The sequence below is a fragment of the Calypte anna genome, chromosome 3 (genome assembly GCF_003957555.1).
Source record: "Calypte anna isolate BGI_N300 chromosome 3, bCalAnn1_v1.p, whole genome shotgun sequence".
NCBI classification, from domain to species: Eukaryota; Metazoa; Chordata; class Aves; order Apodiformes; family Trochilidae; genus Calypte; species Calypte anna.
The window spans coordinates 22,325,104-22,352,448 of record NC_044246.1 but is presented as its reverse complement, the minus strand read 5'-3'; the positions used below and the strand labels follow the sequence as shown (position 1 = coordinate 22,352,448).

The 27,345-nt window shown below is 39.6% G+C and overlaps 1 protein-coding gene across 4 annotated transcripts; it reads right to left on the bottom strand.

Moving 5' to 3' along the window:
* Window positions 1–519: 519 nt before the first annotated feature.
* On the bottom strand, window positions 520–26,684 carry RCOR3 (REST corepressor 3). 4 transcript variants are annotated; one of them, XM_030448151.1, is made up of 12 exons: window positions 26,442–26,684; window positions 25,776–25,832; window positions 20,810–20,887; window positions 19,187–19,239; window positions 17,306–17,467; window positions 16,837–16,961; window positions 15,299–15,377; window positions 12,492–12,710; window positions 10,757–10,834; window positions 9,951–10,008; window positions 4,433–4,674; window positions 520–3,993 (listed from the first exon to the last, which is right to left on the bottom strand). In XM_030448151.1, the coding sequence occupies exons 1-12, from the start codon at window positions 26,581–26,583 to the stop codon at window positions 3,646–3,648; spliced, it is 1,641 nt and encodes a 546-aa protein (XP_030304011.1). In that variant the 5' UTR covers window positions 26,584–26,684; the 3' UTR covers window positions 520–3,645. The 4 variants fall into 4 exon arrangements, with proteins under 4 accessions (XP_030304011.1, XP_030304012.1, XP_030304013.1 ...); XM_030448154.1 differs by lacking the exon at window positions 4,433–4,674 and having other exon boundaries at window positions 3,664–3,993; XM_030448152.1 differs by lacking the exons at window positions 25,776–25,832; window positions 26,442–26,684 and having other exon boundaries at window positions 17,306–17,486; window positions 20,810–20,883.
* Window positions 26,685–27,345: the final 661 nt, after the last annotated feature.

Below are 27,345 nucleotides of genomic sequence, written 5' to 3'. Positions count from 1 at the left end.
GGAAAAGCTGGAGGTTCACCACATTTATTAAAAACGACCAGGTTGCATTCAGCACAATTTACAGTGCACTGTTCTGCACTGGAGCTGTCACAGCTGCTAACTCCCTACCGCCTCCTTTGCATTTCAAAACGTGTCTCTAAGCAAACAATTCTGACAGGTTTGTCTTTGCCCTGATTTTGCTTTTGCTTGACAACCACGTTCCTGCCTAGCACTAGCTGTGGCTCCTGTCTCTTCCTTTCTTCTGTTAGCAAGAGGCACAGCAGCAGCACTTCAGTAACCTTCATCCTTAACTCTTCCCAAAGCTCTGCAGTTCTGCCCTCTTCATACACAAACTCCCACATACAGAAGGCATCAATTTGTTTTGTTGTCTATGAACTGTAAAGGTTCCTAAATAAACACTGCATGCTTTAAGAGAGAGCCCAACAATATCAAGATGAAGAATAACCTATGGAAAGAGTTACTGCAATTCCTTCTGCTCATCGCCAACTCTAAGACAAATTAAACTGCTTTACTATGATGTGCAATGTTTAGTGATTGTTTTATTAATGCAGAAATACCTGATAACTTCATACCCATTCTGATTTAAAGTGCAACAATTAAATCTGATAGTTCTCTTACATCCATAACTTGCAAGTGTTGTTCCTAAGAAGACACATTGTTCAGATTATGCCTTGTATTTGTAAAGTCTGTCATTTTTTTTAGTACCGTTTTGCTTTATTAACTAAAATAAACTGTACAAAAAGCTGTAGAGTTACATTAGCTTTGAACAATGTAGGATACACGTTCTCTGCCAAACTTTAGTGTGCAAACATTTTACATTTCTTTAAAGTGACAAAATTAAGCCAACCTTGAAGTCAGAGTTCATAACTACATTACAAAACAGGAGACTAGATATGGCAAAAGAAATTCCCCACTGAAATCAACACCATTGTATAGTTTTATTTCTAATTCTTAAAAAAATATAAATGAATTTAGAAGAGAATCACAGTATAAGGGCCCTAACATATTAGACCATTACAAGGTACATAAAAATAGAAGACACAGATTTCTTTGAAACTTTAATCCTTTGATTAAGCAGCAAGCATATCACTCTCCAGGCAAACACTGCTTAAAACAAACCCTACCCCCCAAAACAGGACGTGCAAACTGTATGCACATATTCTGCAAAGCACACAATAAAGACATTTTGCTATGTACATACTTATTTAGTACTACAAATGCTAGGAGTTCCCTACTGTGTGCTACAGTGTATGTAAATTAAGAAATACTACCTATCTCTGACACTCCCTCCCCCCCTTCAAATACAGCACCTTTGCCTAGTTATAGAATATTTAAACAAGATTAAACGGAATTACAATGTACTGAACAGTTTTATAGCAGTTGGTAGTGGCCAACTCTACTGCAACACCCAACATTCTGAATACTGAAATCTATTGACAAGAGACAAGACAAAAAATTAGCAAAGGTACAATACACACACCTGGGAGACACAATGCTAAAAAAAAAAGAAAAACAAAAAGGAAAAGTAAAAATAAATCTTGAAGATGAAATCTTATCACTGAGGACTCATATCAGCTCACTTATCAGCTGAGGACTCAGCTGTCAATTAAACTGAGATACTTAGGATGTCAAAATAATCTAGATTGGTTTCTCATCAGTTTTAAAGACTGGAGAGCAGCCAGATCTCTGTGTGTAGCTGGTGAGGGGACACTCAAATAACTCCCAGAACACAAGTTTCAGTGACCACTAATTCCTCTGTGCTTGATTTACAATGCAGCTTTTCTCAGATAAGAGTTCATCTAGTGCTTTTTGGAGCATCAGGACCTTTTGCATGAGACCTCAGAACACTAGTGAAAGCTGTTCAGGAAAGAAAATCTCTTATGCTTGGTCTGAAAACATTTTATATGAAGATCTAAACCATAATGGCCAACACCTTTAGCTGAAAGTCAGGCCACAACTATCAAGCTTTAATACTGGATTTACGAATAAAATAGGATCATCTGATGCTGTAAGAACTTCCCTTTGCACACAGAAGTCTTTCATCAGCTGCTAAACTGATCATTAGACTGCCCAATTTATCTATGAAAAACCCCAGGGAGAGCACATTTAATTTTCAAATAAAGTCTCATTTTAGTCAAGGACAAATCTAGTTAGTAACAAAACAGCTTTAAAAGGATTTTCAAACATCATTTCAGCTACAAGCAAAAATAGTTTTCTAAAAGAGTATAGCTGTCAACATGAATGTTATTACAAAGTCAAGAGTGCAATGTTTTCCAATGGCTTCACTCACACTGCTACTCAACTTTGCAGCCTGATTTATTTGGAGGGTAGAGACTTTTTTTTTTTCTTTAAGCAAAAAAAATCCCAAACCCCATCAAAACTAAAAACACCCAGACCCAAAAACACTGATGGGCATAAATCAAAGTTTCAGAAGAATGCAGTGGAAAGAAAAATATTTAACTCTCCTAAACTTTAGAAGTAATAATTAACACCCAAATGCAGATTTTACTCTGTAAAACAAAACAAAAACCCCACAATAGCCTCAACCCAGCTTACTAACTCAGTCAGATATAGCAGAAATCAGAGATAATAATTAAACAGTAAGATAGGGTTGGTGGCAGGTAACTCTACTGCAGCAAGGTGCCACTGCCACCATCAGCCTCTATACCTGCCTCATGGATTCTCAAGCAAGGTATCAGTGATCTAACACATACAGACTGCAAGACAGCAATTCTCAAGAGACATGAAAATCTACTGTACTTAAATCACAAGAATTAGTGAAATAACAAATTAAATTAATGGTTTTTGCTATACGATTCCTCTCCTGTCTTCCCCCTGGGTGGTGGAAATTGCTGCCTCTCTCCTGAACCCAGCCTGCAGGAGATATTGCAGCAGGTAACTTCTGTGAGTAGAACACACATGAGATTTAATAAGCTTGGTACAATATGTTGTTGAATTTTTCAGAATACTCTTTCAGAGGAGTATTTAATATGACAGTACCTTTCTTAAACATGAAAAAATGTTCTGGGAAAAACACGAAGAGAAGAAACAGCTACAGTTTACAAGTGCATGAAATGTTTCTACTGTTATCTAGACAGCGCCAAAAATTCTGAACCTAAGGCCATTTTTTTTTTTTTTTTTACATCAAAATGTTAAAAAAAAAATAAAATACACACACACACACAAAAAAACCCCAACACTACATTTAGGTCTCCTACAATATTATCTATTCCTAGATTTGCCAGACTACTTTCCTGTAGTTAAGATGCTTGACTACAAAGAACTGTAATAAAATAAATAAGAGTAAAAATCAGTTAAACAAAATCTTGGTGTGTTGAACATTTATTCATTTAAGAAGTTAGCTTCCTTCAACAGTTTATTAATATAGAGGAGGGCTGTATTGTAGGCATTGTTCTGCTGTACAAGTCTTTGACATAAAAATATTTTTATATAGGTGGTCATTCACATGGTTCTGTTTCTTGTTATTAGCTTGCTCCTCTGTAAAACTGGTCTGGTACCTGTGAAGGCTTGCTCTTTTCTCCCCTTCATTATTTGGAAAAAAAAAAAAAAAAGAAAAAAAAAGAAAAAAAGTACATTGATAGGATTTTTCAAGTGTAGGAGTTAGCATAATTCTGCTTCTTTTCTTCAATGCAGAGTGGACTGTGGCTCAGTCTGAATTCCAATAAGCGAGGGTGGCTGCTGGCCGCTGACTGCGGTGAGCACCGGCCTGGGGTTTAGGCGAGGAGGCATGGAATTAGCTGGGCGGATGAGGGGGGGAGGAGGCTGATTGAGAGTCGGCCTTGGCTGAATAAATCGTGCCTGCTGCTGGAGAGGCGGGGGCTGCCGATGGAGAGCAGGAGCAGCAGGAAGCGCCGGACGAAGTAACGGGGGTGGCTGATTTAAAGTTGCCATGGGAGCAGTAGGTGCTGGAGCAGATGCCTGCTGTGCTGGAGGTGAAGGGCCTAAACACTGAGCGGCCGGAGTGCTTTGTGCCTGCACAAAGGACAAAGACAAGACTGCGTGAACAGCCATCCCAGCCGGAACAGCGATGCAGTTGGGCTGCCACTGTCCACTACACAGGAAACAGCATTTAAACAAAACAAAACAAAACAAAACAAAAAAAATCTGAGAAGTTACAGAAAAGAAATCACCAACCAAAATCTTATAGACAGCAGAACTAAAAATAGTTATGAAGTAAGAGTCTTCTTCTAGAACAAGAAATGTATTTTAACAATAAAACAGTGATTGTCACTATGAAAGGTGCAGACCTGCTCCCAGCTGGTTAAGGACACTGGCTGAAGTTCTATGCAAGCTCATCATCATTCTTTAGAATGCGGTTTGCCACTCCACACCAGTTAACCTTACATTATATCACTAAATAAAATGCTGTTCCTCAACCCATGCTTACTTATTTCTGGTACACAAAACACACCTCATCTTCTTCATCAGTGCTCTTTCCTGATGGCACATTAGAAGTATTTTTTGTGTCCTCCCCTAAAGCAGAAGCATCACCATTAGAAGCCAGGGTTCCTTGTTCCGCTTCCCATTCCTGCAATACCTCCTCTAAGTTAAACCGACGCCTGTAGTTTACAAAGAAGTTCTTCACTTGGCCAACAGTCTTGTTGCCAATTACATCTGCAATAGCTTGAAAATCTTTACCATATTTTCGGACACCTGGAAGGCAAAGTAAATAACATAGCTGTGAAGAATCAGTCAGACACAGCTACGTGTGATGTACTTATAGAGAGAACCTATGGGACCTGCAAACCAAGGACTCACTAATTAGGAGGACTTCTCAATTAGGAGAAGGCCTCAATTTCCATTAAAACAAAATTTTTAATTGCACAGCTAACAACATATAAATCAAGAACTTTATTAGAAACTCATTACCCACTCTTCTTAAAGATCCTGACTTACCAAGCCTCCCAACCTAAAACCACAGAGATCTGGCCTCTGACAAATAAAGTAAAACCTTCAGTGTGCTTGCAGTAAGGGAGGAAGCCAAGAAAAAGTTCAAGATGGGAGAGGGAGGGTGACAGGGCATGTGTAAACAGGGTATAATCCTAGTAATGTCAAGTGACAAACACTGACAGCTCCTGTGCATTCCCTGTGCCAGCTGCATGCGGATGTTTCTTTGCCCACAGCTTGTGCAGCAGGAGGGGGGGGAGGGCAGCAGCTACTGGACTGAACACAGGGCAGAATGGGGGTCACAGTTCCATAAGTCACAATACACCACTCATCTCTGCACTTGTGACAAGCTCTGCTGAGCCTACAAAGAGCAACTGGCAAGTATTCACTTGACAAAGTCTTTTTAAAGCTTTCATTCATCATTTGACCTGGGTAGGAGAATCTGGAGGTTTGGGACAACAAGCTTGGGGAATGTAAATAAACATAAAAGCTATTGGTGTTTGTTTATAAGACAGCCTAGAACCAAGCCTGCAGGATCAAGTCCTTCAGCAGGAAGAAGCATGACAGATCTTTGCATAAGTCTTTTAACTCGTTATCATATTGTCAACAGTAATCACTTTTGTTCACAAGCATTTCAAAAGAATATGCTTCACAAGAGAAGTCCAATATGTACCTTTTATAGTTCTAAAATTAAATTTTCATATTACACAAAATACCCCCATAAAACATTCCACAGTTTTTAACCTCAAATTAGAATTATAACCTAAAGTTTGTTTTCTTTCAGTTGCATTTCGTATATGTGTCTAGCTCCTCCTCTCTCCTGCTTAAGAAAAAAATCCTCTCCAGTATCCTACAACACAGCTTTTAGCTTTGCAAAGTATACTTTTAATCACGTCCAAAAGTTTGAAGACTAAAAAAGACAAGTTTTATTTCAGACTGAGCAAATAGAATGCTTTTAGTATTAGAGGCACTCTTGTCTCATTATAGGAAAAGAAATTTGAGTCTGATTTAATGCCTTACTCCAGAGAGTGAAGCAAAGGATTCAGAAAGCAAGAGCTGCTGTTTCAAATCCGAAAGCTATGTTCCTTTTCACCTACACTGTGAAGAGTGACCTTCAGCTTGTTTTGTACTTTTCTACTCTCTTTGTTAACAAGTCCTTCTGATGTGGTAATGTAAACTCGTTGCAATTTAAGAGAAAAGTCAGCTCCAGAAGAGTAACAATTTCTGTAGCTGAAGCTGATGTTTCAGCTGTCAAGAGCTCAGCTACATTATTTAAGATCTTTTCTGGGGCATACAAAAGAATCCAGCCATCCTGACTGCAAGAACCTTGGAAAGAAAACAAAGGGACCTAGCAGAGCCATGTGGGAGGGCATGTATCTAGGCAAAGCAAAGGCAAGGATTTGGCTCTGTGTTTTGCTAGTTGTACAAGGTATCAGCTATATTCCTTAAAGCTGTGTGTGCCCACAGAGCATTCCCTCTAGCATTCTGTTATTCTTTGACTGCCCTACAATTACCATCCTTACTAATTTCTCATGATCACTACACAGGCACTGCAACATACCTCAGTTCCTGTACAGCCAATCAAGGGAACAAAGTGCCAAGCAGAACAAAGCACATTTTTGTTTACAACTCAATTTAGGTTTGCAATGATTTCAGCCCTTTCTGTTACTATAATACACTTCATCCTTCCTCTTAATCTGCAAAATTGCTAAATCCGTTGGCTAACTTCAACTAAAGTTGTCAAAAATAAGGTCTTAAAACCTATTTCCAAGTGAACAGCTTAAAAACAGTGTATCTTGCCTTCACTGACAGCCCAACTATATGAAATATCTAAAGAAAATAAAATGTCCATAGTTTAGCTACACACAGCACTATTAATTTTTGATTACCTCCACAGTTATTTAGTACTGCTCTAGCACCACAAGAGTGATGAAGTAAAATCCTTTCAAGCTGCATCAGAAACAGAGGAAGTTCAATACATGTTTTTGAAAGTTTTATGCATAAGGTGTTGGCATAGCTTTAAGAACTGATGCCAACCTATTATCCCTTCCAAATCAGTGCACATTATTTACACACCCTTAGACAAACTCTGCTGAACACCCAAATTATCTCTCAAAAGTTTAATCTGTTATTCAGTAAGAATATTTTCATTAAATTGCTGAAAATTAAGCTAAAAAAGATGATTGCATAGCCTGACTACACATGTCTGGAATATCTTTCTCCCAGCTTATCTGAGAATAGCCCTGATCATGGGAATCCTCCAAACTCCTCAAATTCTCCGGGTTGCAAAGGTGCACTTGAACATGTACATGCTCACTATCACAATGTTTCATCTTGAATGTCTAACTCAGAGAAATTCATAAAACCAACTGTGATGCTGTCTATGCTGCTTAATACTGTGCAGAACAGGAAACAGCGAGCGGCACAAAAAAACTTATCCTGTGTCCAAAGTGATTTAATAAAACACCACAACAAGGCAGAAACAGTTCACAGCAATCTCTGGGTTATGAGAGATGCAGTCTCACTGTGCTGCCATTCCAGTGCTCCTGAAAACTACCTTGACATAGAGTTAGATCCCAGGTGTCACAACTGTTTTCCACAGCAATGCTATAGAAACCATGCACTGCTTTTTCAATTCAAATTTTGCTGTTTCAAACAAGCTTTAAAACATTTTTTCAATTCTCACATGGGTGAATCTTGGTTTGAAAAGATTCTCGTGCACATATATTTCTATACATAAATCAAATTTGTAACTTGAGAACACCTCAAGTCACAAACTGGCCCATTAAATTCAATAACTGTTCAAAGGTGAACAGTAGCCTGATAAATTACACTGCAAAAGATTGGCTCAGGGATAAGTCTGAGTCCAGAAGCCCATTGCAGGCAGCCACGCTGCTTATAAGATTACATACTCAGCTCTATTTTAAGGTGGGTTATTTCATTCCCTCCTCTTTAGTTACGGCCAGTCTCTTGAGATTAACCCACAGATGACAAGAGTTTTTTCATGTTTAGGAAAACTAGTACCAAAATTATATTACTGCAGATTATTTTTATGATTTCTATGGTTGGATTTAATGCCTGAATTCAAAAGGGGGGAATGGGGGGGGGAGACAAAAACAAAACAAAGCAAAAAAAATCACCGAAGTGCCACCTACCTGCTTAATGCTTATGATTTCTGTAAAATTATTAAAAGCACATGCCAAGATGTATTAATATACTTGATGAAATAAATAAATTTTAAATGAACAAACTAAATGTCCCCATACTCAAGTCAACTTCCAAGTTAAAGCCTAACACACATTATGGTGGCTTTTAGTAGAGAATCCACAGCTACTTTCTTCTAAAAGCTTTCAGGACAAAAGACAGCATGGCTCTTTGGTGCTTAAGCCTACTGGCTCAAGCAACCTCAAAGAAGAGATCAGGGTCCTTAGCATGATGGATGGGAGGTTAATACCTACAGCACTCACATCCCAGGGGGCAGACTGTGCTACCAGGCAGTAGGTAAGGGAGAGATAGTTTGTGGCATTAAGGTTCTCTCCCATTTCCATTTTATACAGTAGCGAAGAGGATTAAAAAGGAGACAGTAAATATAAGAACCACATGTAAATTCAATGAAAATAGTTTTCCAGGAGGCCTGACTTCTCACCCCACCCTCAAATACTGAGGCTGAGTACCTTTATAAAACACGAAACATTTCCTAGAGCAGGGACCAGAAGGCTAGGACTCCTCTCCAGGGAGTCATCACCAACCCTTATTCTCTTTTGCCTATGCTCCACTTTTACTCTTTACCTTGTCAGTCACATAGTGCCATAGCTTAACAACAGCTGAATGAATTCTTATAGCCTCACAAATGGTTTGAATCCTTTCATACTAGGTACAATGAACCTGGGTTTTCCCCACTTCTCCATCAAGCATTCTACTTACTAGACTATCATTAAAGAGAGGCATCTCCTTCAGTTGCATTTGGGAACAAAGTGAAAAACAGCAAACTTGTTAGCAATACTGAAAGCAAGAACTTAGAACAGAAAACCATCTGGAGATGCAAATCCCAGTCTGAGGCAAGTAAAGTTGAGAGGCATGACTTCAGACATGCCTCTTCAGCATTTCCATTAATACTTCAAAATAAACCTAACTTCAGGTTCACTCATGTAGCTCATAACTACCAGGTATGGCACACCTGACAACTTCACACTGATATCCTGATTCAACTGAAGACTTTATACAAAAATACAGTCTTTCATTTTAAAGGTGAAAAATGGAGAAATAAAGCAGATGTGTATAACTGAGCTGAATATATTACTTTAAAGAAATAAACCATATAAGTGAGTCAAAATATGTCTTTAAGACAGTGCTGTGCTCTCCATCTATTTCCTTTGAACGTGCCTTGATTAGGCAGAGCATGCTAAAGGAAGTGACAAAAGTCAGTTTCCATCCATAAATTGAATAACTTCAAATTTGCTGTATCAGTGTATTAGCACACTAATTTTTTTTTTCTCCAATGAAAAAAGAATCCTTGAATCCAATAAAATAAGGATCCTTAACTGTTAGTCAAGGATCCTTATCAAGCTTCAGACTCTTAAAAAAACCTTTATTGAGAAGATAACTGATCTTTATTCCCTTATGAACAGAGAAAAGTAACTGCAAAGCAGTTTTACTTATGCTTTTCCCTACTTAAAGGATAAAGAGATGTTTTAGTAAGTGTTTGCTTCAAATTCAATTACTTCAACTATTAGTTCTGTTTTCCACTTTAGATAAATTAATTTCAGATGACTTAGAAGATGACTGAAAGGACTTTTCAACTACAGCTGTTAAAACCAGCTTAGCTTTTCTATTCAGGATTTAATATGGGTTAATGAAGACTAGTGCCATGTTGCCTGAATAAGTGCCCTAAATATTCTCACTAGTTTTGCTCTTTTCCCGGTGACTTTCTTGTGAGACCAGTTAAACTTCAGCTTTCCACTAGAGGCAAGTACAAACATAACCCTGAGTACCTCTTCAAATCCCTCACATCAGATTTCAAGTTGCTACTGCTATTAACATACCTTGTACTGCAAGAAGCTGCTCTTCTGTGGTCCAACGGGCATTGATTTTCTGATTAGACTATTAAAATTAGAAAAATGGCACAGAGGTCATTAAAGTATTTCAACAGCTGCAAAATATCTGAGCATTAGAATATTTTACTTGCACAACACTGTGTAACTCAGGTAGAGATCTCCTCTTATAAGCCATACATTTATAGTGCAAGAATGCTCTCATGAAGAGGAAGCAGCATTTACGGATTTGAGATGAGAATTATATTAATAATTATTCCTCTTGCAGTTCTTCATACCAGCTATGTTTCAGCTTTATGAAGACAGAATTTGATTTATAGTTGTATTTATCTAAACTATTAGACTTGGTGTCTGGAGTGGTTTACTTTCATGTTATGTTTCATATCCAAGCCTTCAAACAAGCAACAAAGAGAACTTCAGTATCAATAAATCATTCACTTCAGATGCCCAAATGTATGTTTAGTCATGTTGCACATACCATTTACTGCTAGCAATCTACATCATCTACTTTTAATCAGCAAAATCCCCATAAATCAGGGCTCAGTTCCAGCTCCTTATTGTCATGAACAGAGATGACATTTCAGTTTTTCCTGCTTCATTATTCAGCCAGTTGCCAAACAAAAAAGCCTACCACTAATTTCTTGTAAAGAAGCCAGACTCACCCCTGCATGTAATTCAGTGGATCCTGTTTAAGCTGCTGTTGAAATACAAAGACTATGCTGCAGCAAAACACATTTCTGTAGCATCTCACTAATGTAAGTGCAAGGCCACAAGTTTTAGTTTTTATTCCAATTTACCTCAGGAGGTTTGAATTCTTCAATCCCGCCTTCCATTTTCTGTTTAAGTGCACTGTTTACTTGCTTAGCATTTTGAACCTTGGTCAAAAACAACAAAGTTAATCAGCTCCACAAAGAAAGTTGGTCACTTTACACATATATCTTCACTAGGATTGCCACAAGTGTACCTCCTAAGTTAGAAAGAGAAATATTATGGTTTAAGGCTTCACTACTTTTAAATGTTTTAAAAAAAAAATTTTAAAAGTACAACAGTTTACTATGGAGAGAAAAATATTTAAGCCAGTCTTTCAAAAGAACAGTTTGTCTACAGGAATATCAGAAGTAGGACATAGCAAGCAAGTTTTGATAATGATGCATTTGTTCTTGAAGAAGAATGCAGAACGTCTAGAAGACACAAAACTTGGTTCTTAGAAATCTAAATGAGATGTACTGCATAGATTAACTTCCTTCTTCTCCAAAAAAGCACTTTGAAAAAGAAAAAAATTAAATTAAAAAAAGAGATGTTTCCAGTTAGTTCCTTCTGATAGGCTGATTTTTATTGACCTTATCATGATTTCCTTTAAGGATGATTCTTGAAATTATTTAAGACATTTAAATAAAGTACCTGGGTCTATAAAAAGGAGAGAGCTTTCAAATTACATATTTAGTGACCATTTAAACCTGATAGTGATGCACATAAGGTTACATAAGGTAAGAAAATAGTTTTGCATACTATGGTGCACAGCTATTACAAGTGTTCTTAAGTATGGACAGAAAAGCAGACAAACTTGGGAGATTCCAAAGGCTGCATCTTGGATCACTGCAAGAAAAAAAGAGAAACACAACCTCAAGGCCATAACTCACCTACACTTAGGCTAGAGTGAAACCCACCTATGCTATTCAGCCCCAGTCCTGCTGTGACAGAAAGAAGCATATTTCTCCTGTAAAAGAATACAAGGGAGCAAAAACCCCACGAAACCCCTTATTCACTCCATAACTTTGCAACATGGCAGCTCTTTAGTGGTCTATGAGGAGGCAGAAATTCCAGGAGTTAAGTCTTGACTTAGTAGCCCCATCACTCCTGGAAAGCAATCATACACATACTGCTGTACCCTTAGAAGCTGAACAGATTCTGTGTTTGAAACTTAAATGCCAAAAGTTAACTTCTTCATGCAAATGACACAGGAAATTGTCCTCTTAATGGTGCAGACTACACAGCTTTTCTAAATTTAATAAGTAGAAAGCTCATCAATTCAAACAGAGAAATAACTAACCCTATGATTTCTGCCCCCCCCCCCCCCCCCCTACTTTCATGGTACATCCAGAAAAACATTTACAATTTTAAACAGTACAAATACGACTTCCTCTGCTTCACTAGTCTCAATCTCACACAAATACTTTTAACAAAGTTAAAAAAAATGAAATAAAATGTGACTTTGGTTTTCTCCTGTTCCCAGATGTGTAACATCATTTTCATCCCATATTTCCCCTCCTCTCCTTTTTTTTTTTTTTTTTTTTGTAAAAAAAGGAAATAATCTGTTTCACATTATTCACAAGAGCAGATGAATATAAAAACCAAAACTGAAGAACAGCTAGTTAGCTAGTGTCCAGCACTTTTGGTGATAGCTGTGGAACAAAATTAGGAAGACTCACATTAAAGAAGTTTCAGAATCTTCACAGATCACAGAGTCTTCAAAATCATTACAATCAGAACAATCTGAGATGAAAACAAAACAAGACCAATAACCCATGGTACCTGTCGCTTTAATGAGATTAGTTCCATATCCAGCTGTCTAAGAATTGTGTTGGCTGCATTGGGACTACAGGAAACAGCTATCACATCTTCCTGGGTCAGGTACATGCCTTTGGGTGGACGGCATTTGGAACGCTGGGAATGGTGGCGATGCTGCAAGCTCTGATACTCTCTTCTACCCAGACCTATTTTGCTGGTCTGAACAGGCTGCTCATTATTGCCCTTTAATTTACAAGAAATAAATTCATTAAAGAATAACAGTACCTTGTAAACAACTTCACAATAAAGTATCATATAGCACTCTATTGTCATATTTATGACAGAAAACCTCAGCTACGTAGTCCTCTGCATATATTAGCCAAACTAAGTTTTGCAGATGAGGTGATGGAGCATGCATCAGTCTTGGAAAGTCAGTTTTCAAACTTTTTCTTAAAAAAACATGGCTGAATGTACAGTAAATGGTATAGAAATCACAGTGCTAATACTGTGAAAGAGGGCAAAAATCAAGTACCATTTATGTACACAGAAAGTAAAGAGTAAATATATATATATTACATGTTTCAACTAAATAATCAGTGAATTTATACATTTTTGGCTGGTCAGACATACAGAGTTCAGGTGACAATCCAGGGAGATAGACAGATAGTCAACCAGGATGGGCAAGAATGCAAGATGAGGCTTTTCCCTGCTGCAGTTACTATGGGAAGTGAAAGTCCTGTTTGCTTTGTGAGAGGATTTCAGATTTGGAAGCGAGAGGATGGATACACTTCTGCAGCCATTACAAAAATCTGTAATTTAGCAAACAAGCTTTTGCTGTTTGCTTTTTTCAAGGGGAAAGGGATAGCAAAGAGAACATGAAGCCTTTGTAATTGCTGCTTTGATGCGTTTGGACACCTAAAAATTTCAGCTTTGTTTTCAATGGGCACTGCTGCACAACAGCCAGTCTGCATAAATGTGACTTCCACAGAGCAACTGGGTCGGTTCCCTACAGACCAGGAGCAGAGAAACAAAAATTACTTTCCCTGCAAGGCTTTTCCATTCAAAGCAATACTTAGTACCAGAACAGAGAAGGGATTCAGGCTTTTTACTACTTCAAGCAACTCCCCACTGCTCCTCCCTGCTGGCATCTGTGCAGGTTAAGAGGAGGTGGTCATCTGATCATAGTAAAAAGAAATTGCAGCAGCCATTATTATGTTCTGTAGCATTAGTACAGATCAGCAAAGAGTATTTTGCTCTACTATGCTTGACCTTCTGCCACATTCTTTTTTCAGCTATGTAACATCTTAATCCAGTCCACAGCCATCTTAAAATCACTTGCAATATTTGCTCTTCTTTGGAAAGCTGCTATAGAGCATTCTACCTCTGACATCTAAAAATCCCAAGGTTAAGTTTACTTCTGGCCCATTTACACCATTTGGTCTTTGGTTCTGCACTGTTCTTTCAGTATGAAATTGCAGCTCCTGTCTGTCCAATCTGGATTTAAAGTGAAAATATTCAAGATTTTTTGTTTTGTTCAAGTGTGTTTGTCTAGTTTTAGTTTTCTCTGGTAACAAAGTTTCCATTGCTCTTTAAGTTCAAGTAGCCTGCTCAGCTTGTATTTTGCTTAGGAAGTGAAAGAACACAAATCTTACCAGAAATATTAGATTACAAAATAATCTTACGTAGATCCAAATAGCTCATTAGAAACTGCAAGACTATTAGTCCTGTTCCTAGAAGTCTCCGGATACACTACTTTCATTCTGGACTCCATGTAGTGAGTTCAAATAATAACCAAGGAAAGTAAATTGAACTAAATAGCCCTCATATAGAAGTGGCTTAGGCAGCAACTCAACAGATTGCAATAACATTGTTACAACAGCAGAATGAAAAGTAAAAAGGCTCATTATTAGACCTTGTGTCATTTCAAGTGATAAAAACCATATCCAGGCATGTTAAAAAAAATAAAATCTCAAACTCTTTTCCAGAAAAGGATAATTGTAACTGCCCTTTGTTTTTCCCTTGGGGCATCTTATATACCGAAGGTCACTGGAAAGCTGAGAACAGCATCAGTCTCTTACTCAACATCATTTTGTGGCAGAACTGCAAAGTTTCATTAATATTCCTAGATACCATTTCATGGGAAAGTCGAGCCTTTGCACAACCTCTCCTCTCATTCTCAAGAAGCACAAACTGTTCCATTTTAGGAAAATCACAAATGCATGAAACTGATCACAGAAACAATCAAGTTTACACCCTTAGCTTTTTATCTACTCTTGCTCATAAATAACATTTACCAAATGAACCACAAAAAACCTTCAAAACCTAAACATGCCCCAAAAATGGTACTTGTGTAAAGCTAAGTGCTCATTAGAGACAAAAATATTTTCTCTATGTTTATTAGAAAGTGTCTCAATAAAGCCACATGCTATTTGAAATGCATAACCTCACTGTGGCTTTGAAAGAAAAAAAAAAGTTATTCTTAGAAAATTGGCATTTAATTTTAATATGCAAAGAAAACATTTAGATTCCAATAAATCACAACCAATAAAACTGGGATAATGTTTTATCAGACAGCAATAGCACACATCTCCTAGAAAACTTGAAGATGTCTCAGGAGACAGAAAAGGTAATGAGAGGCATTTATGTCCACAGAATGGCAAAAATATAGGATAAAATTGTGTTTAAATCTGAAGTTGTCAAGATCTTGATCACCTAAAGCCCCTGTGATTTCAGGAGACTGCAAGCTAAACTTCTTTATTACAAAGTCATATTCTTTGCAGTAACACGTTCACAAAAAACAAACTGACATTCACCATTAAGCTATCTGTTACCTCCTTTTTGGCTTCTTTTTTGGGATCATAATCACTATCGTTTCCATCCATTGGATGAGCTTCTTCTACATCATCATCACTAAGAACAGATTACAGGAAGCTGGTTAATTTATTTTTTATAACTTCAAATATAAATAATCTATCAGGTTTAGACAGAAATATTTACTCTAGAATATCTAGTTCAAATATAGAGCATATCAAAGTTACCTGTAGTTTTCAAAAGAGAATGTTGCAAATATACTTCTGTTATTAAGTTCTAATAACTACTATGATAAACAAACAATCTTAAACTATAATTTCAAAATTGCTTTAAGCAGTGCTGGTACTGCAGCCAGAAAAATTGGTGTCACCTTTCTTCAATTCAACCACCTGCACCAGCATGAACACTTACGAGGTCAACTCTATCGAGGATAGAAATAATCTTTCATTTGCCACATTAGTTTTAATAGAACAATTTTCAAACCACTGCACCAGGTGGATGAATAAACCCTTATTGAAGACCATGGGGAGCAAAAGATGGAAAAACACAGGACTGCTTTTTCACCAAAGTGGTCAAGATGTAGCAGTTTGGGGCAGGGGATGAGTGTGGGATGAAATCTGCTGAATTATATCAGAGAGAAATCTTTGAAAAAAATAAGTTACTTGAGCCCAATCCAGTTACTCACACAAGCTAATTTCTGAAGAAATGAATGTAAAACCAGCCCAAAACCTGATCAAAATGCTGTATTAGAAGTAAATTGATTTTCTTCTGCAATTTTTTAGCTATAGAACGACTAAGTAAGCACATGAAATTTAAGTTTCAGGAGTCCTTTTCAATAACATATAACTAGATAGACCTTTTTGCTCTAGCTAGGCAGTTTTCTGTGGATGTAAAATCATACTCTGCAATATAAAAATGATTATGTTACTTACATATTCAACACATTAGGTAGACTTTTTAAAAGGGCAAGTTAATACTCAAGTGTACTAAGTGCATGTAATTTTAACTTCCTAGTAACCAGGGAAAATGGCATTCCCTCCAATACAAGAAAATTTAAAACTATTCCAAGCTCTTCTTCTCAGACTGATAGCAGTTCTAATTCTCCTAAAATAAGACTTTTATATAAAAGTTTAGTTCTAAAATAGTACTTGCACATTCTAATTGCTACAGCTCTTAACAGTAGTTGATCTTTCAGTTTTAAGACCATTCCAGTAAAAAAATCAAACAACAAAAAAAAAACAACCCAAAGGCTTCTCACAATCCACAAAAATACTCTCCTCCTGAAACATAACTTAAGGTTAAACTTCTCAAATTGATCATTATTTCTAAACCACACTCCCAGTCTTCAATGCTTTTAAGCCCTTGTTTTTAGAGTTATCCATTACTGTACTCAAGTATGTTATCACAACTCACAGCAACTGGACTGATACAGTTCTTAAAGCACTGACATCACCACCATGCTCAAATGTAAAAACATGGTTCACAGTGAAACTTAATGACAAGAAATTAGTCCAACATCTCTCCCTAGGAAGACTTTAGTTTCTTGTTAGCTGCTTACCTGTCACCTTGATTATTTCTATTAGCTAGTTTTCGAGCCTGCCGATCCATCAAACTTGTCCTAGAGCGAGTTTTTTTCCAAGAATAGTAGTATTTTACAAGGCTTGCAATAGTCTTGTCTGGAAGCTAAAAGAATTCATTAACATATTAATACTTTAAAATTAAAATTCCATACAAGATTGTAATTCTGCTCTATTTACAACCACCTTCATACAAATACTTCAAATGTATGGATGAGCTGAAAACGAGGAATGCTTTTCAGACACATTTTTTTAAAAAAGGGAAAGGGTCTTTCCTTTTCTATTAGAGTAAGAAAGCTACAGCTCTAAGAGACATGACTGCATTAAGTCAATTCAAGGTTGTTCTCGAAGCTTCTACACAGAAATCAATGTGAAATTTTCACCCAACAGGAGCCACTTTTCTTAGTGCATCTGAAGTGTTTAATGTTTCTGATTAAAGTATTACTTTACCATTTGCTGGATCCTGTGAAAGCTCTTTCCATGGAAGCTAAATGCTTGTTCAAATAGGACTTTATCTTCAACTGTCCATTCATCAGGGAAAGGAGTAAAGTTAGGGAGATCCGCAAGGGACTTCTCAATGTTGTGTTTATGCCAGAACAGCATGCCAAGAGCCTTTGAAAAGAAATAGTCCCTTTTTGGATTTAGTCAACTTTCTAAAATGTTGAGACAAGTTAAATAAAAAAGGGTAACTTATTTATTTAAAGTGAAATTTGACAACTAGAACCCCTTCTCAAAATATATTTACAACTTGACTGGCTATGTACTGTAAGATATAAAATTCTCTTTGGAGATGATATGAAGAGTGTACATCTGTACTTTATTAAAGGTATGAAAGCTAAACAATTTAAAGTTGGCAGCAACTCAGCAGTAATTCTGAAGAAGCATGAACTAGGGTTGTTGGTTCAAATCTGACCTTCCATCACAAGCACGTGTCACCTACACAGTTTGTTAAAGGCCTTTATTACCAGACCACTTTAAAAGGAAAATAAAAATATTTTTCAGCAGCCAGAGGATCATCTGAAATACAAGTCTGAAATTTCAAAGTGAGAGTGGTCTTTCTACAACTCTCCAATTCACAAATAACAGCACAGCCACTTCCATGTCATGTGTACCTAACAAGGAATGGAAATTTAAATATACTTTTTAATATAATGTAATTTCTTGATATTCTTAAATAATTTTATGCTGATTAGACTTTCTGCCAGAAAATGACTGCCAGACTTGATGCCAAGTCTGGCATGGGAAATAGGAAATGCAATCAACTCAGTTTCAACAATACAGTAAAGACATGATCACCAATTGTTTATCAATTCTCCTAACCCCTGATTTTGCATCTTCTCATAGCCAGGATATAGCAAAGCTCTTTTCTTGTTAAAATAGGAAGTTGACAAGCACCTCTTGAAAAGATAATTTCAATCCTGCTGTCAACAGTCTACAAATATTTTGTACCAAAAGTCATTCTGAAAATTAAGCTTTTTTGTAGATATATTTTGAGATCCCTCAGTTCCCTCACTCCCCTTACAGAAGCCACACCATAAACAAACATCACCAAAACACAGGTATTCTGGACACCATGACACTGGCAGCCGCCTCTTTAGACAGCAGTTGACTAACAAGTCTTTGGTATTATGAGCTTCCATCCTCCAAAACAATCATATAACTTGTTTCCACTTGTACACCAAATACTGTTTTTAAATAGGTAAACTCACTCTTACATAAATTGGTTAATTTATGAAGAAAATTGCAAAAGAACAAAGCAAAGACCAGCGTAAGTTTTATCCTGTGCTTTATCCAGCATTGTAACTCAAGGTTGTTAAAAAAACAACTTGTTTATTACTCCTAACCTAGAATTTGATTGTTTTCCTGCCTCTGAAAAAAACTCTCAAAGTTGGTTTCCCTCTTTAGTTTGTTTTTTTCAGATGTGCAGTAAACCTTTCTAGTGCCATTCCTAACACAATTAATGGTTCAAAATTGTACCATATTTGAATTCTAGTATTAAACATTAAATTTGTAAGCTGCTTTCCTTAGAAATTCTTCAGCTAAATATACACACAAAATTGCATGACATGCCCAGTGTTTCAAGAAACATACCAAACCTTTCAAAAGTGCACATTACAAGCTGAGCATGTCATGAAAACAAAGAGCTCAATCTTTTGCAGAGAATCCAGACCACAACTGTATGCAGATCCATTAAACTGCAGTGTTTGCTGCCGTGCCTGAAGAGAAACAGCGTTAATTAATGGCAACCAAGGGGAAAAAGAGTTGTGTTATACTTTTATATTAAAAAAAAAAAAATCCCTTAAATGAGCATTCTCGTTTTGTAGCACTTACCTGTTCCACATTGTATCCATGTTTTTCCTTTGCTATTGCTATATATTCATCCACTGTAACAAAGCAATGTCAGAATTATTCTTCAGTATTTTTAGTTCTGCTATAATGTGACACAGAATTACCCATGTAAAGCACAGGAAGACTATTTTCCCACGTTAATACATTGCACAGGCCCAGCTCCCCAAGAAAGCAAACTATGATTATTAATTATATAGTAAATTACTACTGTATAGCAAATTATTAATAATAAACAAGCCCACTGTCTTTAATCAAATATTTAAATTAACATTTTACACAAGCTAATTCTCAGTGAAAAGATATTTTCTTTCATATTTTTACTACAACAAAGCCACAGAGGCTCATAATTTATTTATTTAACTCAGAGACTACCTGGTTATTGAAAGGCTAAGTCTTCTTTGAGTGCACTCCAAAGAATACCAACACACTGGGGTATGTGTATCCAGACACTTGGGGCAGTTTTAAATTCAATTACTTCCACTGTCTATATTCCCAAACATCTTTAAACTTAATGTAGAGATCCTCGATCAATGACTGTGCATATCATTGACATTAATACAGTTTTTGCTGACCAACATTAATTTTAACCATGGCATGAAGTCAATTTTCAATAGAGAAAATGAAAATTCAATAACTAGGTCAACAAATTCACCAATAACATTTAAAAAGATCTTATCTGGCCATACTAGAGCCAGCTTTGAGTTGAACAGTTTCCATCATTTTGTAATTAAGTCCTGCTAGTTTTGATCTTCATTGGGTAATTTTTTATTTTTGAAGAAAAACTCTTCCCATTTACTTTCTACAGTTCACAGTGAAGTGGCAACTAAATATAGTTGAAAGGAAGTGTGACTGAGAAAAGGAAATAATTATAGCCTCATTATTCAAACGGACCCCACATGCCCTTGCCATGAACTCTTGCAGCAAAGAGTTAATTATACTTTAAAGAAGTGAAGGAAGTGCTTAATAATCATAGTTGTGTAGTATTTTACTTCTAACTGTTCTGCAGTAGTAGACAGTATATTCCCTCAAATGCAGAGGGACACAAACCTCTAACTAGAAATAGGTAGAAACTGTCCTGAGCATCAGGTTCTCATGACTGCACCCTTCAAGTCTACTCCCCTATATTACACAGGGGAAATTCTCATATAGGAGACAAGTTTAAACTAGATTAAACAGATAACAGACCATATTTCACCATACAACTCCTGTATTTCAGGTCACTTGAAGGGACAAAATGCTAATTTTTTCCTGATCAGAGAGAAATAAAAATTTCCCCTTGAACAAGACCTCTATCCACTGGAACTCCTATAAATTTAGAGCATCAAGTTCCTCATGTTTAGTTGCTTTATTCTTTTATTAACAACTTAAGGTTTCACAGACACCAATGATGATGATACAATGCAGGCAGTGTGATCTGAAACAAAGACTTAACTATAACATAAGAGAAGATGAACTTTTTTTTCCCCAGAACTCTCTAAATAAAAAAATGAGAAACTTTGTGTTTAATTTGCAGTTTCACTGTGTGTAAAACAAAGAGTGAATAGGCAAGGTACAATTATTTAGTAATTCTTAAGCATCAAAATTCCTAAGAAGCAAAGAACTTACACTTGGCATCTGGAATACTATGATATGGAGACCAAACAAGCATTCCTCCATTATCTTTATCGGTGTATTTTGTGGCACCTGTAAGAAAACAAGTCTCAGTATTTATAGATATGATATAGAGAACAACTATTAATAGGATAGTAAGTAAAAGTCAATCACATTAAGAAGTCTAGCCCAGAAAGTAAGGAGAGAGGAAAACATCATTGATTCCACATTATTTCCTTAATACGTGGCATGGTTGAATTTGAACACTACTTTTATGAAGTTCAGTCATAATAGGATATGAGAACAGGATCCTGGTTACCACAACTAGAGCATTAGAGCACAAAAGTAGCCATGGAAGCAAAATTTAGAAGTACTTCTGCTGGAATAGTCCTCCAGAAATTGTGGTTGTCTATCAGCACTCTACAATTGACCATTATTATAGGAGTATCAGGATCCACTACATTAAGTGAGACTTCCACAACAAAAGAAAAGATCAGGGGTAGAATACAGTCACCATCTCTGATGCTAACAACTATGCCAGAAAAAATTCTGTTGGAATTCTCCAATACTGGAAAAGCATTAAGTTACTTCTCATTAACGCTTTATAAATGCACGTTACTAAATAAAGCCTCTTACAATCTATTTGTTTAAAATAGTGAACTTGCTAAGGCAACTGGAGAACTTACACTTGTGTCAACATGAATTCCTTGAGGAACCACTCTCAGAGGAACTTCCCTTGCATCATTCTTGAAGGACAGACTTTTTTCATTCAATGAAACAAACAACTTTTTATTCCATATTAAATTTCCCCACTTCATATTTAAGTTCCCCGTCTTGTTGAACAAAACAATGCATTGGAAAAGAGAACAACCTAGTGTTTCCTAATTATGTACTACGTTTTGTTGCTCTTTCCTCTTCAGTTTGGCAGCATTTAGTATGTGCATCTTTGCAATCTTTAGATTCATTGTGATTGTGAAGCTGAAAACCAGTTAATTAGAAAAACTAAAACAACTCCTGCATCTTTCAAAATGAGTTGCCATCCTCACATAACTAACAAGCAGCCCCCCCAGAATAGAAACACGGAGTCATTAAGGTTGAAAAAGACTTCCAATATCATCAAGTGCAACCATAACCCCAGCATCACCACACCAACAAAACCATGTCCTGAAATGACAAGACTACACATTTTTTTAACACCTCCAGGTATAGTGACTCCAGCACTTCTCTGGGCAGCCTGTTCCAGTGCCTGATCACTCTTTCAGTGAAGAAATTTTTCCTAATATCCAATCCAAACCTACCCTGGCACAAGCTGAGGCTACTTCCTCTTGTCCTATCACCAGGTACTTGGGAGAAGAGGCCAACACCTGCCTCACTACAACCTCCTTTCTGGCAGCTGTAGAAAGCAATAAGGTCTCCCTTCAACCTCCTCATCTCCAGACTGAAGAATCCAAACTCCTTCAGCTACTCCTCATAGGATTTATGCGGGTCCTCACACTTGGCCTGCTAAACCTCAACTTTGTTAAACCCCTTTATGAAGCATAATGTGACAATCCTTTGAGGTGGCACCTTCACACTCTCAAAAGGAAAGGAAGGATGACAAAAGAAGGCTGGGATGCATACAGTCAGGTCTCTGCTTGAAGAAAGGGATCCTGACCTCAACACAAGATGCCCATTGCTACAGTACAGAAAGCACTCCATCTGCATCACCCTGATCTACCTTTTTGAGAAGTGCTTCTTGTCCATTGTGTCCTAAGTACTCAAGTGAGCAGCACTCACCACCCCAAAAGGCTGTGCTGTATCTCAAGGGCAGCCTGATCTTTATCTGCAAGATCCACTCCTGTTACAGACAGTGGCTGCAAATACCAGACATGTTAACCGAGACATTGTGTGAGAGCAGAGCAGTAAGCCAGAAAGAAAAAGACCATGAGCTCCAATGCAAATACAACAAATTTATCCCTGCCCAAACCCCACATTTAAAACACTTAGGAAAATGTTTCTGTGCTTCATCTGCCGTGCTGCTCTGTTGATAGCACTTCGGAATCCAGCTACAAATGACCCACAGCCACTCTCCAATGCTTCCAGAAAAAAGAAACTGTAGCAGTGTACTGACACTTCCTAAATTTCAGTGTAGCATTACAAACCAGGTACATGTGGAAGATGCTGTTTAGTACACAACTCTACTGAGAATAAAATTAGAATCTGGCAGCATACAAGACTTGCACCATCATCTGCCTAAGACCATGCTTTGAGAATAGGAACAGAACCACAGAAACTAGTAGGAGGTAAAATTCTAAAATATAGGACTGGAAATCTTAAAAAGAAAGATAAATAAATTTTAAAAACAGGCAAAAGTGAGGACAGAGGGTATGGAATCAATAGAAATTTTTGCACATTTCACTAGACCATTTAATAATTTAAATTTAAGAAAGCCTGTTTTCATATAGGAAGACAAAAGGGATAAGAGTTATAAGGACATGGAGATGGGATCCATAAGTGACCTTAAAATGTAGAAGCATTCTTCTTGGCGTGCTTTTTTGCAGTAAGGAGATTTCTCATTGCAATAGTCTCCAGTGACAATTAAAAATGCTATTTCCCTCACAGGTATGTCTGAAGCCTTGCTTGTAAAAAGGCGATGGTAGGGAAGGGGAAGAGTAGTATGTTTAAACTAACTTCTAATAGTTGCTTCCAGTCACAACCCGCTTCTTCCAAGAGTCACTGACAAACAATTGATTCACTTTTTCTGTAAAGATTTCTTATTTTATACATGAACTCATATTTACTATCATCACATTAGTCATGAATGTTTTGTTCCTCAACATATGCTCATACAGCATTGCTTATGAATATTTTTAAACACAGGATAAGTGAGGCCAAAGGACTGGTATTTATTCTACTCATTTTAGTGTTCTCTGTGTGTACCAGAAGGTTGACTTTGCATCTTAGACTTCTATCTAGTTTCATCTGTCAGTGATTCCCTTGTCCCATACTTTTTAAGGGCTAAAAAAAAAAAACAAACGCCAAAACCAACACTAAAAGTACTGTACACATTCAATTGTATCTGATGCCCCTCTCCAAAAAAAGAGCATTAAAACAATTCCAAGAAGAAACAGTACTGAAGTCTGTAAGTAAGAGATAGTGCCTATGTCCATATATTCAAACCTAGAAGTATGATGGAGTCTGTTTCATCACTGATTTAAAAAAACCAAAACCAACAATCTAAGAGTGGCAATGGAGCACAGCTTTTTGTCCAGCACTACCACCATCTTCAAGAAATGATGTCTCAAGATTTATCAAAAAAAAAGAACCAAACAGATAAAAGCATGAGATCTTGAGATCTCCTCAGACAACCAGTCTAACAAAGTAAGGATGTTATACTTTTACACTTTATAGACTTTTTTATTACTTTATAAAAGACTGATGTGTTAAAAAAAACCCAAAGTTACCGTCTTCTTGCCCTAATAATCAAAATACACACACTAAGAAGAACAATTCTATACATTATGCCTCATACACAAAACTTACTAAAGCTTTCCATTGTTAGGGAACTAGATAAAGTAAGGGAGTATATATTAATCCCAGTTACTGGGGAAAAGAATCAATTGAACTTCAACCCCCAAGAACACTTAGGCAATCTAAAAAGTCTCATTATAACAGAATGTAAAATTAGTTCTGTAGTTACAAATGCAATTATAGTACCGCACACAGTTTACAAAACTGAAACCACAGAACCTCAGCTGTCCTACTTGGGGTGAAGAGTTCTTTTAATAAAAAGAAAAACAAACACAATGTGTTTTTCTTATTTAAGTGGCCTGTAGGAAAAACAAGCCCAGGCTGCACATTAGAAACAATAATTTTTATTTATGTTTATTTTTATGTAGGCAATGCAAAAATAAAGGGTGCAAACAGTTAGCAGTATTAACAAAGAGACCTAGCCTACGCGCTCTTCTCTAGGGGAAAGGCATTCCCTTATGCCAAGATCATGCATCCATTTAATCCCACCCTCCCCCCCCCTTTTCTTTCCCCCGGCCTTTTCTTTGGCCTGCGGGGACTTGCGCCCATCAAGAGGGGCTCTCTCCAGCTTTAGGAGGCACTACGCGAGAAGCTCTGGCCCAATCCTCTTCCGGTAGGAAATCATCTGACACCAATGGAGCCTGTCTGGAGAACAGGAAAGTAGACAGGCTTCATCTGGCCACTACAGCAAAACTGATAAAAGGCTCCTCCGGTCTCACTGCTCAGTGTAGTAAGGCAAGAGAGCATTGTAGCAATTAACTCGCTGAAACCGAGTACCAGGCTATGCGAGCGTGCCCAGTATTCCTCGGGGCGGGGCTGAGGCGGCGAGGAAGGCAAAGGAGAGCAGCTCAGACCTCAGCAGCGGGGTTAGGGAGGCTACTACAGCACACAAAACCAGAGGCAGGAGTTTCCTACCAAGCGCATCTTCCAGCCAGCGCCTCCCGCACGCAGCCAGGTCTGCTCCGCTTCCGGAGGGGTGCATCGCTCCCCACCTTTGCCCAAGAATATCCATCACCCCTCATCAAATATTTTTAAATTACCTTGTTAATACCGTATATGCGTTATGGCTCAAAAGAGAAGGAAAAAAAAAGAAAAAAAAAAAAAAAAGGAAAAGAAAAAAAGGAAAAAAAAAAAAAGAAAATATAAGAAAAAGAAAAAAAGCATCCATCCTTTTTCTGCTCCACCGCTCCCCGCAGGATACACATAATACGACTGATAATGAAGTGAACATTTACCCCCCCGTGATGCCCCCCCTAAACCCGGGGCGCACGGAGAGTGGCAGAAGCTGCCCCTGCCAGACCCCAGCACCGGATCGCCAACACAAAGGCTCGAAAGAAAAATAAATACAACCCCGCGGCCGCCGCCGGGAGAGCGCCCAGCCGAGCCGAGCCCACCCCGGCACCGAACCCATCCCTCCCGCCTGGGGAAAGGCGGCGGCAAGATGTCAGGTTACAGCCGAAAAGCCATTTACCGGGCTCGAAGTCAGGAATGCGCGCCTGGTATTCCGCTCCGACCCTCATTCCTACATCTGCAACGCAAAGGGGGGAGAGAAATTAACGGGCTGGGTGTCCCCGGGATGGATAGATGGAGGGAGGGGAGGCCGGGCGGGCGCCGTCCCAGGCTACCCCCGTGTGGCGGGCGGGCTGGCGGACGCGCCGCCCGGGAGCCCCCGCCGCCTCGCCGCGGCCGTGCGGAATAAGCCACCTCCTCCCCCCCCGCCCCGCCACCCCGCCCGCCGCGGATTAAGCCCCGACGACCGCCGGGGAGGGGGCCGGAGGGGGGAAGGGGGAGTTTATTTCAGCGGAACAATGGGGACGGCGGCAGCTCCCGGGAGACACTCCCCATCGTTAAGCACCGCGGGGCCGCCCGGCAGCCGCGGGGCCGCGCCGCGCGCTCCCGCGCACCCCTCTTCCCTCCACCCCCCCCACGCGGCCGCGGCCCGGCCCTCCGCAGCACAGGCGCGCGGCGGCGGCGTAGTAACGGCGGCAACGGCGGCAGCGCCCGCGCCGTCCCGACACCGGCACGGGGGAGGAAGAAGGGGGCGGCTCGCCGCCCCTCCCGCTGCTGCTGCCGCCGCCGCCGCCACCCCCCTCCCTCCCGCTGGCGGGGCGGCCCGGGGCCGGCCCCAGGCTCGCACCGTGCTCGTCGCCACTGTCACCGCCGCCGCTCTCCGGCTCCGAGTAGTGCCCGTTGGAGGGGCTGCTGCTCTTGGTGCCGTTGGGGGCTGCCCGGTTCTTGCCCCCTAAGAGCTCCGCTCCCTTCTCCATCGTGCCCGGCATGTCAGGGCTTGAGAGGGGGAGGGGGGGAGCGAGAGAGAGCGGCGGCAGTACGGGCTGCCGCGGGGGGGGGAAGTTAATACGGAGCCGCCATGTTGCCCCCTCCCCGCCCCCCCCCCCGGGCCGGCGCGGCGCCGACACCTCCTCCCCCCTCACACCGCCTCCCCGCGCTCCCCCTCCCTCGGCGCCGCTCAGCCCCCGGGAATCCCTCCGCGCAGGGCCGGCCGGATCTAGCCGAGGGGGCGGGGATGCCGGCAGAGGCACGGCGGTCCACGGCGAAGTGGGGGTTCCGCCGCCTCTCCCGCACCGGTGCGTCCCCGCCGCGCTGCGGGGGCTCGCCCGGAGGACGGGGAGGAGATGGGACTATTACCCCCGGCGGGCTGGGGTGGAGCGGCCGTTGGTGGTGCTACGGCCCGCGGTGAGGGGCGGGAGGCTTCGGGCTGCCACGGCCGCAGCCAGAGGGATGTGCGGGAGAGGGGGGGTGCGGATGGGGCCCAGTTCTGGGGCACCGTACGGCTGAGGCCGGGGCGGCAGGCCCCGAGGGGCGCGGCAGCCCCAGGGGCCGGAGGGCGGTCACCTCGGGAGGTGGGGCCAGGCCCAGGCCGGCTGTGAAAGGCGATGCCGGGTGGTGTCGGGGCAGACGCGGTGTGCAGCCGCCTCAGGCGGGCGGGGCCGCTTTCTTATCGAGGCTTTTAGGGACGATTTGAACCAGGGTCAAGTCAGGTTAAGGGGATTAAGGACACAGGGAAGCCGGCATCAGATACG